General features: G+C 36.0%; 2 protein-coding genes across 2 annotated transcripts; both read left to right on the plus strand.

Annotated features, from left to right (window-relative positions):
- Nucleotides 1–1,353: 1,353 nt before the first annotated feature.
- Nucleotides 1,354–2,337, plus strand: LOC100375455 (galactosylceramide sulfotransferase-like). The gene has a single exon (XM_002742271.2). The coding sequence runs from the start codon at nt 1,354–1,356 to the stop codon at nt 2,335–2,337; it is 984 nt and encodes a 327-aa protein (XP_002742317.2).
- A 6,971-nt stretch (nt 2,338–9,308) lies between these two features.
- LOC146745965 (galactosylceramide sulfotransferase-like) lies at nt 9,309–10,142 on the plus strand. The gene has a single exon (XM_085498853.1). It carries the CDS (start codon nt 9,309–9,311, stop codon nt 10,140–10,142), a length of 834 nt encoding a protein of 277 aa, XP_085354979.1.
- Nucleotides 10,143–15,119: the final 4,977 nt, after the last annotated feature.

Genomic DNA, 15,119 nt, shown 5'->3' on the forward strand with positions numbered 1-15,119 from the left:
TAAAGACTTTTCGCTCTCAAAATTGCGAAATTCCTGGAACACGACTGGCTTAATATTTATACGTTATGTGTGTAATTCGAGTACAATGACGTTATGAAGTAATATAACAGATGTATGTAATAATACTATGAATTGCCTTGAAGAAGAGGAGATGCTTGACGTGAAACAACATGGAAATTAATATAAATTGGTATTTTTTTTTAATCTGAGAGGCTTTTCTCTGTACTTAGTTTTGACTATATTGAACAGCATTAATTTTGTCTACCAGAACATTATAGCTAGGATATTTGTAATTATGTACAATTGCTTCATTGTGGAAGGGTGAATAGTTATTAGGATATGTTCGTATGTCGGGGACGTCGATTAAATTATTTATTTAATTTAATTTATTAAAATTGATTTAAATTTGAAATTATAGGATATGTAATTGTTTGAGCATTGGAATTCTTCTTTTTGGACAAACTTTGTGCCCGGAAGAGTTCTGTAATCTCTGCTGCAATTCAGTAAATTTGTATCGTTCAATTACAATATTTGATTTCTAGTTTTATTTGTATGTGTGCCACAATATTATTTTAATTAGCATTATGCTCACATCATAGCTGGGATATTCATGATTTTGTGCACTTTCTTCATTGTGGCAGAATGAGTAGTATTTTGATATGTGTGAGTGGGGGTGAGGTGTGTATTTTTTAAAAAATAATTATTTAATTTCATTTAATATATTTAATTTGAAATTATAGGATATATCATTGTTTGAGTATTAAAAAATATTATAAATATACTTAAGAAATATTCGCACTATCTGAATGAAAACTATTTAAATTAAATTTACTTTTCAGCGACTGTCTACAAATTATGTCCACCCACACTAATGCAGTTGTTAGCATGTTTGCATATGTCACATCACATCACATTTCAGTACGACACATTCCACAACTTAATGACATGTGATTTACCTTCAACAGATTGTTCGCCCGGTGTTTATTAAATACTTGGTGCACATGGTATATCATTCATCACACAATGAAATGCTACGATAATATAACAACGTTTGTGTTGTTGATTTCCATCGCATGTGCTGGTTACCTTGTTATATATTTATATTCTCCGTTTGGTACCCTAATGCAAAGGCATATTAATCCACTGTCCACAGTCAGGTAAGACAATGCTTTCATTGCAATATGCTCCTTCCCTATAGTGAATCATTCATCGACAAGAAGACAGATTGTCATAAAACAGTGTGAGAATCATGGATTGTATTACACATGTTATTAATATTATGACGACGTAATATACTTACCTTGTTTTTTATTTTACAGAAAAATAAAAAATGATCATAGGTTTCGTTCTGAAATGTCGCCTGAAAAATGTCTGGAGCATTTCCATGATCCACCGAAATGCCAAGCAAAGAACAAACTAGTTTACATCAAAACTCACAAAACAGGCAGTACTACTCTGGCGTCTATTCTGGAACGATTTGGTTATACAAGAAATCTTACAATGGCAGTACCTGAAATTAGACATGGTTTTCCTCGCACTAATCTCTTCAACCGCAGTATGGTTTGGAAAATTGATAATATTAGTAGTTTTGATATGCTTACAAATCACGCCAGATACAATCGTCCAGAACTTGATGCACTGATACCAAATGCAACATATATAACAATATTAAGACATCCTTTGGCGCAGTTTGAATCAATGTTTGGTTTCTTTAATTGGGGAAGACATATACATACCAAGGATCCAATCGCTACATTTGTAAACGACCCTAAATACATAAATGCCACCATTTCCGGTAGGGCAACACATAATTCACAACTATTTGACCTTGGCTTGAGTTTAAAACAGACACTTGATGAGGACACAGTAAACAAAAAGATACAATCACTAAACAAAGAGATGGATTTAGTATTAATAACTGAATATTTTGACGAGTCGCTACTTATATTACGTGATTTACTTTGCTGGTCTGTGGATGACATATTGTACATATCCAATGGTGTACGAAGACAGAGTGCACGACGAAATTTGACCCCTGCTGTCAAAGTGGAAATACTGAAGCGGAGCAAATCGGATTTGTACCTATATCATCACTTTGAAAAAGTATTGTTAAACAAGATACAGAAGTACGGTATGTGTTTTGAACACAACCTTCGTGAATTTCGTAAACTTCAAAATGAAGTATTTGAGATGTGCATCGACAATAATGTATCAAAACAACTAAAAAAAGGTCTTGTTGAACCCGTTCTGAAGAAAAATTCTACAGAGTTCTGCGTTAATCTTTGGAGAGGAGATGTCACATTTACTGGATTAAACAGAAAAATGCCCACAATTTAAGTTAATAAAGAATGACAATATAATCTGTTGCAAACCAGAACAATTCAAAAAATCAAATGACACGCATGCAACATAATGCTTTAACGATTCATGATAAGGAGACGAGGTAAAAATAAATGTTATGTTAATATTTTTGAAAATCAGGCAGATTGTTACAGCACTGACGCTCCATATTCTACAGCCAACAATGTCAAATCAAATAACTTGCATCATAGGTGGTGATGCTAAAGTGCACAGGATTTCTTTCATGTCATTCAACATAAGCACTAAATTATGGTTGCATAGAATTGACGGTAACGTGTTTGGTGTCTACGTGACATTGACCTTGGAATCGAACTACATCTTGCGATCCACATGTTACATATAGCACATTTGAACAAACAAGCTAGTTTTCTACTTTAATTGTTATACTAAAAATAGATCATAAATGGTGACCTAAGTATTTGACCTGTATTCGAAAAATATAAGCCAGGTCTTGTAGGATATGTTTAGACACATATATGACAAGATGGTTTCTCGTTGTGTAAAATACATGACATTTAACCACCAAAAAAAACTCAATCACAAGTAATTGCATTTTACATATCTGCGCCTGAATTCCAACATCATTTTTAACGTCGTATTGTGATATAAAAAAATAACAAGGTATTTGTACATGTTCACATAATCAAGATGTTCAACACTTAAAAACAGATTCACTTCAAGTTTCACCAAATCTGACTGAATCAGAATTGAACAATGGTTGCCCCAGTAGAAAATATAACTAAATCGTCAACATATAGTGAAAGATACTTCTTAGAAAATTAGTCATTCTATTAACCGAAAAAAATTTAACATGTGTACTACTTTGTGAGATCCATAATTGAAAAAAAGAAGTGTTGACATCCCTAGCCACAAGCCTTGAAAATACTATAATCGAATCCATGAAGGCGACTAAGACATGTCTGTAGCACGGATTTAATTTAGTCCAACTAATTAGTGGTATATAAGCAATCGGTACGCGTGCATTTTGATCGAAATTGGGACTAGCATGTTGTCATACTATTTTTTTGAACAAAACTATGATTTAAAGAAAACAGAAGGATACATGAACACAAACTCTAGGGCGCACATCAAGTATTCGCTACGCCAAATCCACCACTATCCAAAGACGCGCCCGAGTTTAACTTCTGAATTTGCTTACAAATTACTTTCGGATTAAATCAGCCGAACATGCGCAATCCGAATATTGGCTATATATTGAATCATGTGTATTGATGCTCAAAACAATAATCGTATTTTTTTTTAAAAAAGGGAAAGTTGTACTCCCATATGAGAAAGACCTCTTTCTTTCAAACACATTCTGCCGACTAGTGAAGGCGGACCAAAAATATACTTTCATAACAATCCTGAAGAAAATCTGTCCGCTCTGAAAGTTAGCGTCATACTAAAACAATGGTCATTAGAAAAAGATTAGAACAACCTTCGATAGTGGTCAGCTTGGTTTAAATTTAAGGAAGAGATGCAGTTTACATGACAGGTATTTTAATTTGTTGATTAGGCAACCACAATGACCTTCCTTGTCCACAAAACTATATATTTTCGGAAAGCTTATTGTATGAATTTTAAAATTATGTAAGTATTTTTGTATGGACACTGTATTTTGAAATACGCACACAAAATTGTTTTTTTGGTCAAAAAGTGATTTAAAAATAAATAGCTTCTAAACCATGCTTCTGTTTCCTGTCAAAATTGCTTTATGGGTACATCTGTTTGCCATGAAGAAAGTGCCATCTTGAAAAATGTCTACCAGTTGTCAATTTTGATGGGAAGCAGTTCAAAAACAATGCCCTGATGGAGTTTTGAAGATAAAAACATTGTCAATCATTTGTGAAAATTTCAAAAGAAAAGGTCCAAGCGTCTAGGAGCTATTTTTAAAGGTCTGGGATGTGCACTAAAAAGAAGCTGAGATAATTGCTAATTTACATATTTTATAGTTAAGTAAAATATATGCTGATTTACATCGCCATTGGATTCAACAGAGTTCCACTAATGGTTTTAATTTCACATTTTCACATAATACAGATGTTCATACAATGCCATCAAAATAAAAAAGGTAACTTTGTCAAAATTCGTAAAATAAACTGCATCTCAACCTTAACTCTACACATCTTTGTCGTTTAGAAGGCCTACCTTGATGAACAGTTTGACAAATGTACAACACATTTTGATGTATTCTTTAAGTGGTTGATAGCTCACGTGCTCGTTTCATTCTGAGAAATTACTATTCTGTGGCTGAAGTGTGACAAAGTAAGTGGTAGTTCAGCAACCACGATCAAGGATACAAATATACAACTTTTCGGGTGACTCGACAATGCCGGGTGATTTATATTTGGGATCAATTCAACTGAAACCGTCAGTAGATTGAAAAGAATAGGTTCGAGTATGAATCCCTACTTAGTTGATCCGAATTCGAATATATTTCTATGATATGTTTTATATGAGCAATAATTACATGTAAAACAGGTTACAGAATATCCTCTTTAGTGAGCAATCCTTTATTGTCACAATCAACGACACTTTGCAAATGATTTGATGCTGTTCGGTTACTAATGATGATCATTTTAGTAACTTGGCAGATATGGCCTGCATGAGCGTTCGTTAACACCAATTCCGTTGTCATTGTGACTGGACTATATATCACACGCTCGTGTTACTGATAACTTGCTACTGCTATTTCCCAGGGAAATATTTAAGCAATAACCCACCGCCGGAGTCGGGTATACCACGAGATATTGCACTATTCACGACATATATGCACGAGCGGCAAATTAATTTGTCCACTAAAGGTGCAGTTATGGAACAAAGCAGATGCAGCATGTGTACTTTGATTGTGGTATTAGAAATAGAAGCGGTGCCAGATTCTGCGGGAGTTGGTCCAGACGCTACTATGCCGGTGTTTTCTGGGGTACGGATAACGTTGTCGGAAACATCCGATTCGATCGCTACGGTCACTTCTCTATCAGAGGATTTGTTTTTATACCCAAAACTGCGAGACAGGATACTGGACATTCCTTGACTCTGATTATTTGTGAGTTTGTTGGTGTAAGACCGAACACTAGCTTCGTTTTTATGTGCCGTGAAATACATAATGTGTCTGGGTTCAACTCCTGCCGAATCTAAGACAGCGCACGCAGTTGCCCTAACATAATTATTTGTATGAATTGTCAACAAATTTGCTGCTATCGAAATCTCTTTCATCATAGATCCCAATTTATTTTCACAAATACCAGACTGTGTCGGTGGGTGTTACATTTACACGGGCCTCTGAAACAACGCATTTTGCAATTTGGACAAATACGTTTTGAAATGCTGCAACGTGACAATTTTCGCCGCCGGTAGCATACATTTAACCTGTGTTTCGAAATCGTCAAGGTCAATTTCATTAAAATTGGCAAAGCGTTTCTCTCTCTCCGTCTGCACGAATTCTTCGGTTTCTACAAGAAAATCTTGCTCTGACAGCTCCCGAACATGATACTCGGCCATGTCTGTTGCAGACAACGAAAATATGTCACAAAGTATAGCATGCACAAATTGTAGGTTGTACATTTTTTTTATTTAACCACTGCCAAAATAAAATATGTATTTAATATCTTCATGCTATCAATATTACCACAAAATTGCCCTAAAATTTAAATGCCCTTCCCTTTATTTGTTTACGAATTGAACTTCATTCATATTCCGGTGCCTTATTTGGAACACCATAACTGTGCATTATGCTCTATTTAACCATGGCTTGCATAAATTAAAAGAGTCTCCCAACCAATCACAATGATGCATTGATGGCAGTGATACACTGGTATAATATAATTCAAATTTTACCCTTTGTCAGAAAATTCTTTAGAGATGTGATCGCAAAATCAATCATCACCTTAGAAATGTGGAAAACGCATAGAATTATAAATATTCAAAATATAGAACTAATTTTAACTTTATTATTTAACTGTGAGATGTCAGGTCGTTATAGGTTGTCATAGTTTACATAATAATCACGCGATAAGCAAACTTCGAGTAAATGATCAACTAATTCCGATTAAATTTTTCTTAATACAACCAGTCAATAATAGTTAGGACATTTAACAGGTCAGTAACCTTGCTTGACCTAACTACACATTTAATGCAGATATTATGACATTGTCCACAGTCTTAGTATTTATGTTTCAAGTAGATTATGAGGCTTATTTTTGATCGGGAGTCAACAAATCACCAAAGCTCAAAATGTGCAGACGCAACCACACCGCTAATGCGAACGAATTTTGAAACAAATGAGCATTGTTATGTATTCGATATACATATACAGAAACGAACGTCAAAGAAATATGAACCCACTGACTGACACGTACACTTATTACACTATCAGCAACCTTGTATCAGCCAGCTTTTATGTAATGATTTATCATTCACGTAAGCACACATAGGCTCGCAGGTCCATTCCAATGTGGTTCGTACAAGATAAGCGAAGATTGTAGACAGTGATGCTATATATCAATGTTACTGTGGTTATAGGTTAAAGTTATGGACATGCACTCGAATTGAACCTAATGAAAGATAGTAAAACTGTAATTTGCATTTGTTGTTTTCGCGTCCCAACAATAATTCACTTGTTCATCTAAGAGTGTGTTAGGTAATGTCATGCTTAGTAATACACTGGCTGAATAAAAACTATGTTGCTCAATTACATGAATCTCCAATTCCACCCCTCAAAATAATAGTTCATCCCATTAATACATGAATAGTAAGGTATTGTTGGCTAAAGAGGTAACACACGTTACAGTGTAACTTCTGTTTGTTAACGTTTTGGTTGCTTGGATTGACAAAAGCGGTAAGTGAACTGTTCTGCAGTATTATCCGAGTATGTCAAGGTCCATTATAACGTAGTTGTATTCACAATCTCATTATTTCACGTTATAAACTCATTGCTTTCGTTTATTGTGTAGACCACTGTGTACGTGTTTTAAAATATGACTTATATGACATTTAGTAATTTGATATTAACGTCCTCGCGTGAATACTATGATTGTCCTCTACGTAGACAGCAAATACCCCCCCCCCCAACTATTTAATACGTAGAGCCCGTTAACGCGAGTGATGATATATGTGAGTATTATCTAATGTATTGTAAAAACGCCACCAGGTCCATAATTGCGTTTGACATCGGTGGATTTCAATGATCGTCGGAACTATCTTTTCGTGACAATATAAGTTTTCAAAATCATTGCGTCATGTAGTTGAATGTTTTGAAATGAGGGGTGTAATTAAAAAGAATCATTGTATACGAATTTCCACGTAACCTAGTACTACCTTGTCCAGGTTATTGCAGCGATTAATATGCATGAGTATGAACAACCAATAATGATTGGTACTGGCAATGAACAAATGAAGGGAAGTCGACGAGGACAATCACTTTCTAACAGCAGGTAGTATGTGGTGCCCTACAACGGCGCTCTGCGATTCAAAACCAGAAACTCGTCGGTGTGTGTGGTCAGCCGATACGCATAGTAACCTGTCACGTTGATATTCTTTGAATTGCCGTTCGACCTTGCAGAGCGATATATGTTGATGGCGTTGATATCCGGGGTCAGTAAATCGTTGCAGGTCATGTATTCGAAAGGCTGTGCAAACTAATTTAAGTTGAAAATATGCATATAAATTGAAAAAATAGACTAAAGTGCAATCCATAGTGTATTCTTAAAAAGTATGATCTATTGCATTTCAAGAATAAGGACGTTTACTTGACCTTGATATAACTAGACAAATCTTTGTCCCAACTTTCTCATAAATTAAATCGGTAATAGTCTTTGGAGCGTCCGCCTGTAATTATAATCCTAAACGTAAGTCTTTAATAAATAATCACATGGTGTTTCTCGTTAATTCTCGCACAACTATAGAATTCAATACCTCAACCATGACCTGGGAAATGTAGGTGTTTGTATTTGGGTGTACAATGCAATATCACGTTACTGCGTTTTCTGCAGTCTTTCAATGATTCAACGTCGGTCATGATTCACGTCGACTCTATTGTAATAGTCAGCCGTTTAATGCCTTCACAATAGCACGTACACAGACAATTCACCGACACACGTAACACACGCCCTCCAGGTGATTGGGAGACCATAACTTGTCTCACAAACTTTATGTATCTTGCCATCCCATAGTATATCGTCCCAAGTCTGCACAGTCGTAAAATCTATGTTGAAATTTATGTTCTTCTAAAACCCGATTGTATTTAGTCAATTGATATAATAATAGTGTTGCGTATACCATCTCAAATATATACATTTACTAACATATAAAGAAACGTCTTCTTCTTCCTCGATAGGTTACATAGTGATACATGTTGCATGATTTAAGGGGAAGATTAAGAAGCTCATTATGAAGCACGTTTGTATTAAGAAATTGTTTCTTTTGCTGATTTGCGGGTGTGTGGCGAGCATGGTTATATATTCGTATTCATCCATTAATACCATACAACAATTGCGAATGTATTCACTATTCAACTACCGGTGAGAAACTGTAAATTTATTGCATGTAGTTTTCGGTTATGATTGCTGATACGTTGTGTAATCTATGCAGTTTAGATGCTGTTACTATTTTGCATATGCACGATATGTTACCTCGAGATATTATTAAAATCGATTGTCTTTGACATGTAGAACAATGTTATGCATCTGGGAAAGGCAAATTGAAAGCAAGATAGTACCAAAAAACAATGCTAAGATCATTTCAATAATTGAGAAAATCTGTTATATTGCAGGAGAGTGGAAAACGCTGTCAAACGCGTTGAACTATCACCTGGAGAATGTGTAAAGCGTTTTTATGAAACACCAAAATGCAATGCCAAGGACAAAATAGTTTATATAAAAACTCACAAAACAGCAATTACTACCCTTGCTTCTATTCTCGAACGCTATGGTTATACAAGAAATCTAACTATGGCAGTTCCTACAAAATCACATGGATTTCCATATGCTGTCCTTTTCAATAGACGCATGGTTTGGAATATTGACATTATTACGCGTTTTGATATGCTTACAAATCACGCAAAGTACAATCGTCCTGAACTGGAAGCATTGATACCAAATGCTACATACATAACAATTTTACGCCATCCAGTTAAGCAGTTCGAATCAGCGTTTGGATTTTTTAATTGGGGCAAAAAAATTCGGACTAAAGATCCATTAGCAACATTTTTGGATAACCCACAAAAATATATAAAACACATCAGACATCGTCAGCTTACTAGAAACTGTCAACTCTATGACCTTGGTTTGAACTTAAACCAGACACTAGATGAGGACGTAGTAAAACAAAAGATACAATCACTGAACAGAGAGATGGATCTGATATTACTAACCGAATACTTTGATGAGTCATTACTCCTATTACGTGACCTTCTGTGCTGGTCTGTTGATGATATATTGTACATATCCAATGGAATACGAGGTGAAAATCGACGACAACAAATAACACCGACTGTGAAAGAAAAAATATTGAAGTGGAACAAATCTGATTTAGATCTGTATCAATATTTTGAAAAGGTGCTGTTAAAAAGAATAAAACAATATGGTTTGTGTTTCAAACACAACCTTCGTGAATTCCGTGAACTTCAAAGGGAAGTGTTTGAAAAATGCATTGAAAAGAATGTTTCAAAAACAACCCAAAATAAGGATGTTCGACCTGTTCTGAAAGGCAATGCCTCAGAATCCTGCATTAATCTTTGGAGAGGCGATGTCACATTTACCCGCTTGAACCGGATCTTACATTAATATGAAACAGATACATTTCGTAAGCTCTATTTCAGAACTCTTGGGCATACTGCGCAAGCATTTAGATGCATACATTTGCATAATATTTTTTGTGCCCAGTACAATATGGAAAATCGTACTCTAAAGAATATTCATTTCTCGCATGTAATACACGCAAATATTTCTTAAATTAGTTTTTGTATTCCTTTGCATTATATGAGGTCGGTAAACAATATTTTTTTGTGTGATTTGTTGTGTTAGGGAAACTTAACGCTAAATGAATTATAACATTTCAATTCACGCGATACTGATTGGATACACCACCCATATACGTTACTTTTTTTTACACTCATCATATTCATATATTGTTTTGTGTGTTTAACGTTCCCATTTTTAAAATAAATAAGTTTTTTTGATTGCAATATTTGAAAGTACTATCACTAAACACACATATCTTAAAGTGTATCAATTAATAGTGATAGTTTTATTTAATTAAGTTTACAATATTACAACTGTTATGACCAAATCAACATTTTGTGTATTTAATTACTTTTATATTTTTTGTATTCAATGCACACTATGCTATATAATATTCACAGTACTATCAGGGGGAAAATTCTCTTCTCTCGGGGTTCTCCACACGTGTCAGGGGGGAATCTCGTCTCGTCTCTCTATCTCGTCCCCTTGAGGTACGGGATCGGGGAAGTCACTTATACTTTACAGTCAAATAAGACACACACAACGGAATACGTTTCAGCTCTCGTCTTAGTCGGTCAATCGAGCACTCTATAAGACACAGCGCCCTGGGGAAAAAGTCCCCAAGACTATCTCAAGGCTGACCCAAGACTCTTTTAGACTGCGTCAACACTCGCCCCAATGCTCTCCAGGACTGGACCACCACTCTCAGACTGCGTCTATCGTGCTCTGCTTCCCAGGACCAACTCAAACTCTCTTTATTCATTTTCAAAACTCTAACCATTACAAAGCAGTAAAAAGACTCTAGGGCGTAACCTTCAATCATAAAGACAATCACACTAAGTACTGAATACGTCATATCTTTTGATTAATCGTTCACTACATTAATAACTATGGAAACCAACTGTCAGAATCGCGACGGTTATCTGGTAATTAGTTCCAAATCACTGAGCCAATTTCCGTCCAAAACATCAAATAGGCCTAAACGATGACAGACATAACACAGCAATTCAGCTAATAATCAGCTAATTAAGTCAACCAACAGATACGCAAAAACAAATTCATGACACATCCATTCACCCAAACTGAGATTCTGCCTCTTGGCATAACACGTTCATAAATCAAAGATACCGTCAGCCACTCATCGTCATACAGGTTAAATACAATACTAAGAAAAGGAATAAATCAAAAAGAGTAAAACACACTAATTAAGTACAATGATTGTAAGTCTAAATACAATGGTTATAAAGTCACAAATATCAACGGTTATAAATCAAAAACAAGGGAAAGGCTACCAATCGACTCGCTTTTCTCAAACAGGTCGCCGAGGGAAACCCTTCGCTGCACTGTCTCCGTTACTAAAGTTACAAACTCTATATCAAAAGGTCAAAAAAACTAAGGCGTGGCAGTGTAACCATGCGATCAGCCAATCGCTGCAGCCGACAGCATGATCACGTGATTACCAGGGATGCGTCTCTCGGTTAAAGCATTGCAAAGCGGTAACTAATAAACAATGAATAAAAAAGCTATTAATCAAACTCCTGTCATATACGCTTATAAACTTCAACTGAACTCAAAAGTCGTTAATCCAAGCAAAAGTCATACGGCGTGGAAACAGAATTCAAAGACAATGTCGCTTTCATAACACATTACTCCTCTGGCAAAAAAGACGGGAAAGGCTAAGACGATAGAAACTACTGAATTACATATAAACCTGTCAATCATGAACAAAAGCTTGCGTTATCAAACAATACATATATAGGCGCACCAAACTCTCACCTCAAAACGACATTAAAAAACGTTACAAAGGTGCTCTCCACTCAAAAAACGTCAGAAGTATTCCGGAAACAACACGTAAACAAAAACAACTCTTAAAACGTCGATATCTCTGTACATCGACAAATCTCAAAACTCTTAAAAACTCTTTGGGGCATTACTTTCCCCATCATAATCCTTACTCATAAACTCATAAAAACACCATAAACTCAAAACACTGTGTTGCAAATACTTGTCCACTGAGGCGCGCTTAAATCGTTATAAAGGACCTCGAACGTCACTAAATATCAGTTCAAAACAAAGATCTGGGCGCTTACATAACATACAATTCGATATCACAAAAAAACGGTAAAAACGATAGGAAAAGCAAGCAATACATTACATTACTGAGCAATAGGGTTAGGGTTGTGGAAAAGAGTTCAACGTCTTGAGTTACACAGTGTCAGTTACAGTGTCCAACGAGCGGTTCTCTAAGCAAATAGCTAAAGTTCTAATCAAAGTCTATAAGCGTCTTCTTCTCTTGTCGCGTTATTCTGGGTCGTTCTTTATCATCTTCTTGTCTTTAATGTCGCTCAATTCTTAATTATTTAGTCCTATCCGGTACTCATCCTTCGTAAGGGGTTCAGAAGTCTTCATCTCTTCGGCGTCGTTCATCGGTGCCATACTGGTAACGGTGTTAGTCGTCAAGCGCGGTTTCTGAGTCGTCTCTGCCATGGAGCCAGTTAGTTCGGTTCACAAGAAAGACACACCTTCGCCATTTCACTTCTTTTCACAGGATGTCAATATGTGTTAAACACCTGCCCGGGATCTCCACTCACGTATCACAGGGAAAATTCTCTTCTCTCGTGGTTCTCCACACGTGTCAGGGGGGAATCTCGTCTCGTCTCTCTATCTCGTCCCCTTGAGGTACGGGATCGGGGAAGTCACTTATACTTTACAGTCAAATAAGACACACACAACGGAGTACGTTTCAGCTCTCGTCTTAGTCGGTCAATCGAGCACTCTATAAGACACAGCGCCCTGGGGAAAAAGTCCCCAAGACTATCTCAAGGCTGACCCAAGACTCTTTTAGACTGCGTCAACACTCGCCCCAATGCTCTCCAGGACTGGACCACCACTCTCAGACTGCGTCTATCGTGCTCTGCTCCCCAAGACCAACTCAAACTCTCTTTATTCATTTTCAAAACTCTAACCAATTACAAAGCAGTAAAAAGACTCTAGGGCGTAACCTTTAATCATAAAGCCAATCACACTAAGTACTGAATACGTCATATCTTTTGATTAATCGTTCACTACATTAATAACTATGGAAACCAACTGTCAGAATCGCGACGGTTATCTGGTAATTAGTTCCAAATCACTGAGCCAAGTTCCGTCCAAAACTTCAAATAGGCCTAAACGATGACAGACATAACACAGCAATTCAGCTAATAATCAGCTAATTAAGTCGACCAACAGATACGCAAAAACAAATTCATGACAGTACACTTGGACAAAACTATGTGGTGCATAACGTCACCCAGAGTTATTGTGGAAAGTTACTCATAGTGTCAAGGCCAGTCCTTATCTGTGATTAAACCCAGATGGGTTGACAGTGTGATCCAGCCAACTGTACAGTACACATGTACGCTTTGGAGATCCACCAATTTCTTGATATTGCAAACCATTTTACTGAAAATTGATTGCCTAGGAAGGTCTACAAACACGGTGTTCTTTGTAACACCCGTGATGCATACTCATCTACATCCAAAATACATTTTAAAAAGTTCGATCAGTATACACAGTAAATATAACATATAACAAACAAATCAAATAATCAAGTTAACATTTCTTACTAAATATGAACATTGATTGGGCATGTTTGTGTACGTTTATCGTAACATATGTTCAGGGCTGCTTCATCAAGTTTACGAACATGGCATTGATAACAACTTGTCACCACGTGATTAGCAGCGGGTGAGTTAGGTGTTAACACCAGTTGCTGCATCTGTAATTCAGAGTTGTTGTTTTGTGTAGAAAACAACTGACGCTGATACAACTGGAACTCCGTGGATATTGAATTTCATTCATTCGCCGAATGAAATTGCCTGAGTCTGATTCTCTTGAATATTGTAAATTAGTCAATAAATCACATCAACGAACCCACTTTTAACGTTACTTCTTAGTCAGTACTATGCCGAAAACGAGTAAAATATTGCGAGTTGGAAAATAACTTTTGTTGTCAATATTGATAATGACCACGTTGCAAAATGTTCAACAATGAATGGTTGCGAAAAGGTGATGTTATCTCTGGATACAGAGTAGCGCTTTGAGTGCCGTTTTTATATATTGACCAAAGATCAAATGATTACACCAGGGTCGAAATATATAGTGTGATGTGAATCGAATATCGAAGAATATAGCAGCAGCTAACCATACCTTAAAGCTGCTTTTCCACATTGTAGATATGGGAAACATGACTTCCGAAACAAGCTAAAAACATAAATTGCATAACAATGACTCTATTCTAGATAAAACAAATAGATTATTAAAAGTAGATATAATATACCCACGTTTTCACTCATTACATTTTGAACATAGTACAGGTATTCAACCCTAGGACTAACATACACATAATTTAACCTAGCTTCGAGGAAAAACTAATCCTTTTAACCCTAACGACAAACACCAAATTGGAGAAAATATTTGCACATGAGATCGAGGCGCTAGAGTTAGGGACTGTTCAGATAATGTTTGCATAATAAACAAACACAAATTTGGAGAAAATAAGTAGCACACAAACTGTAAACAAACCTGCCGTTGCGTTAGGGTTATGGTTGGGGCAAGTTTACACAAGCGACAAACAAGAAATTAGAGAAACATTTTGCACATGAAATGTAGACAAACATGTCTTGCCATTACGATTTGGATCAGGTTAGGATAGATATGGCTTACGCAAGCGGTAAAAAGTATTGACAGTATTTTTTCCACTGGCTAATAAACGATCTTTTGGTTACACACAATTAATGAATAAGTCTATCTATAATT

This window comes from Saccoglossus kowalevskii, chromosome 5 (genome assembly GCF_978046115.1).
Source record: "Saccoglossus kowalevskii chromosome 5, keSacKowa6.1, whole genome shotgun sequence".
Taxonomy (NCBI): Eukaryota; Metazoa; Hemichordata; class Enteropneusta; family Harrimaniidae; genus Saccoglossus; species Saccoglossus kowalevskii.

What these genes read in the sequence shown, in the direction of transcription:
- LOC100375455 (XM_002742271.2), top strand. Translation starts at nt 1,354, where the DNA reads ATGTCGCCTGAAAAATGTCTGGAGCATTTCCATGATCCACCGAAATGC.
- LOC146745965 (XM_085498853.1), top strand. Translation starts at nt 9,309, where the DNA reads ATGGCAGTTCCTACAAAATCACATGGATTTCCATATGCTGTCCTTTTC.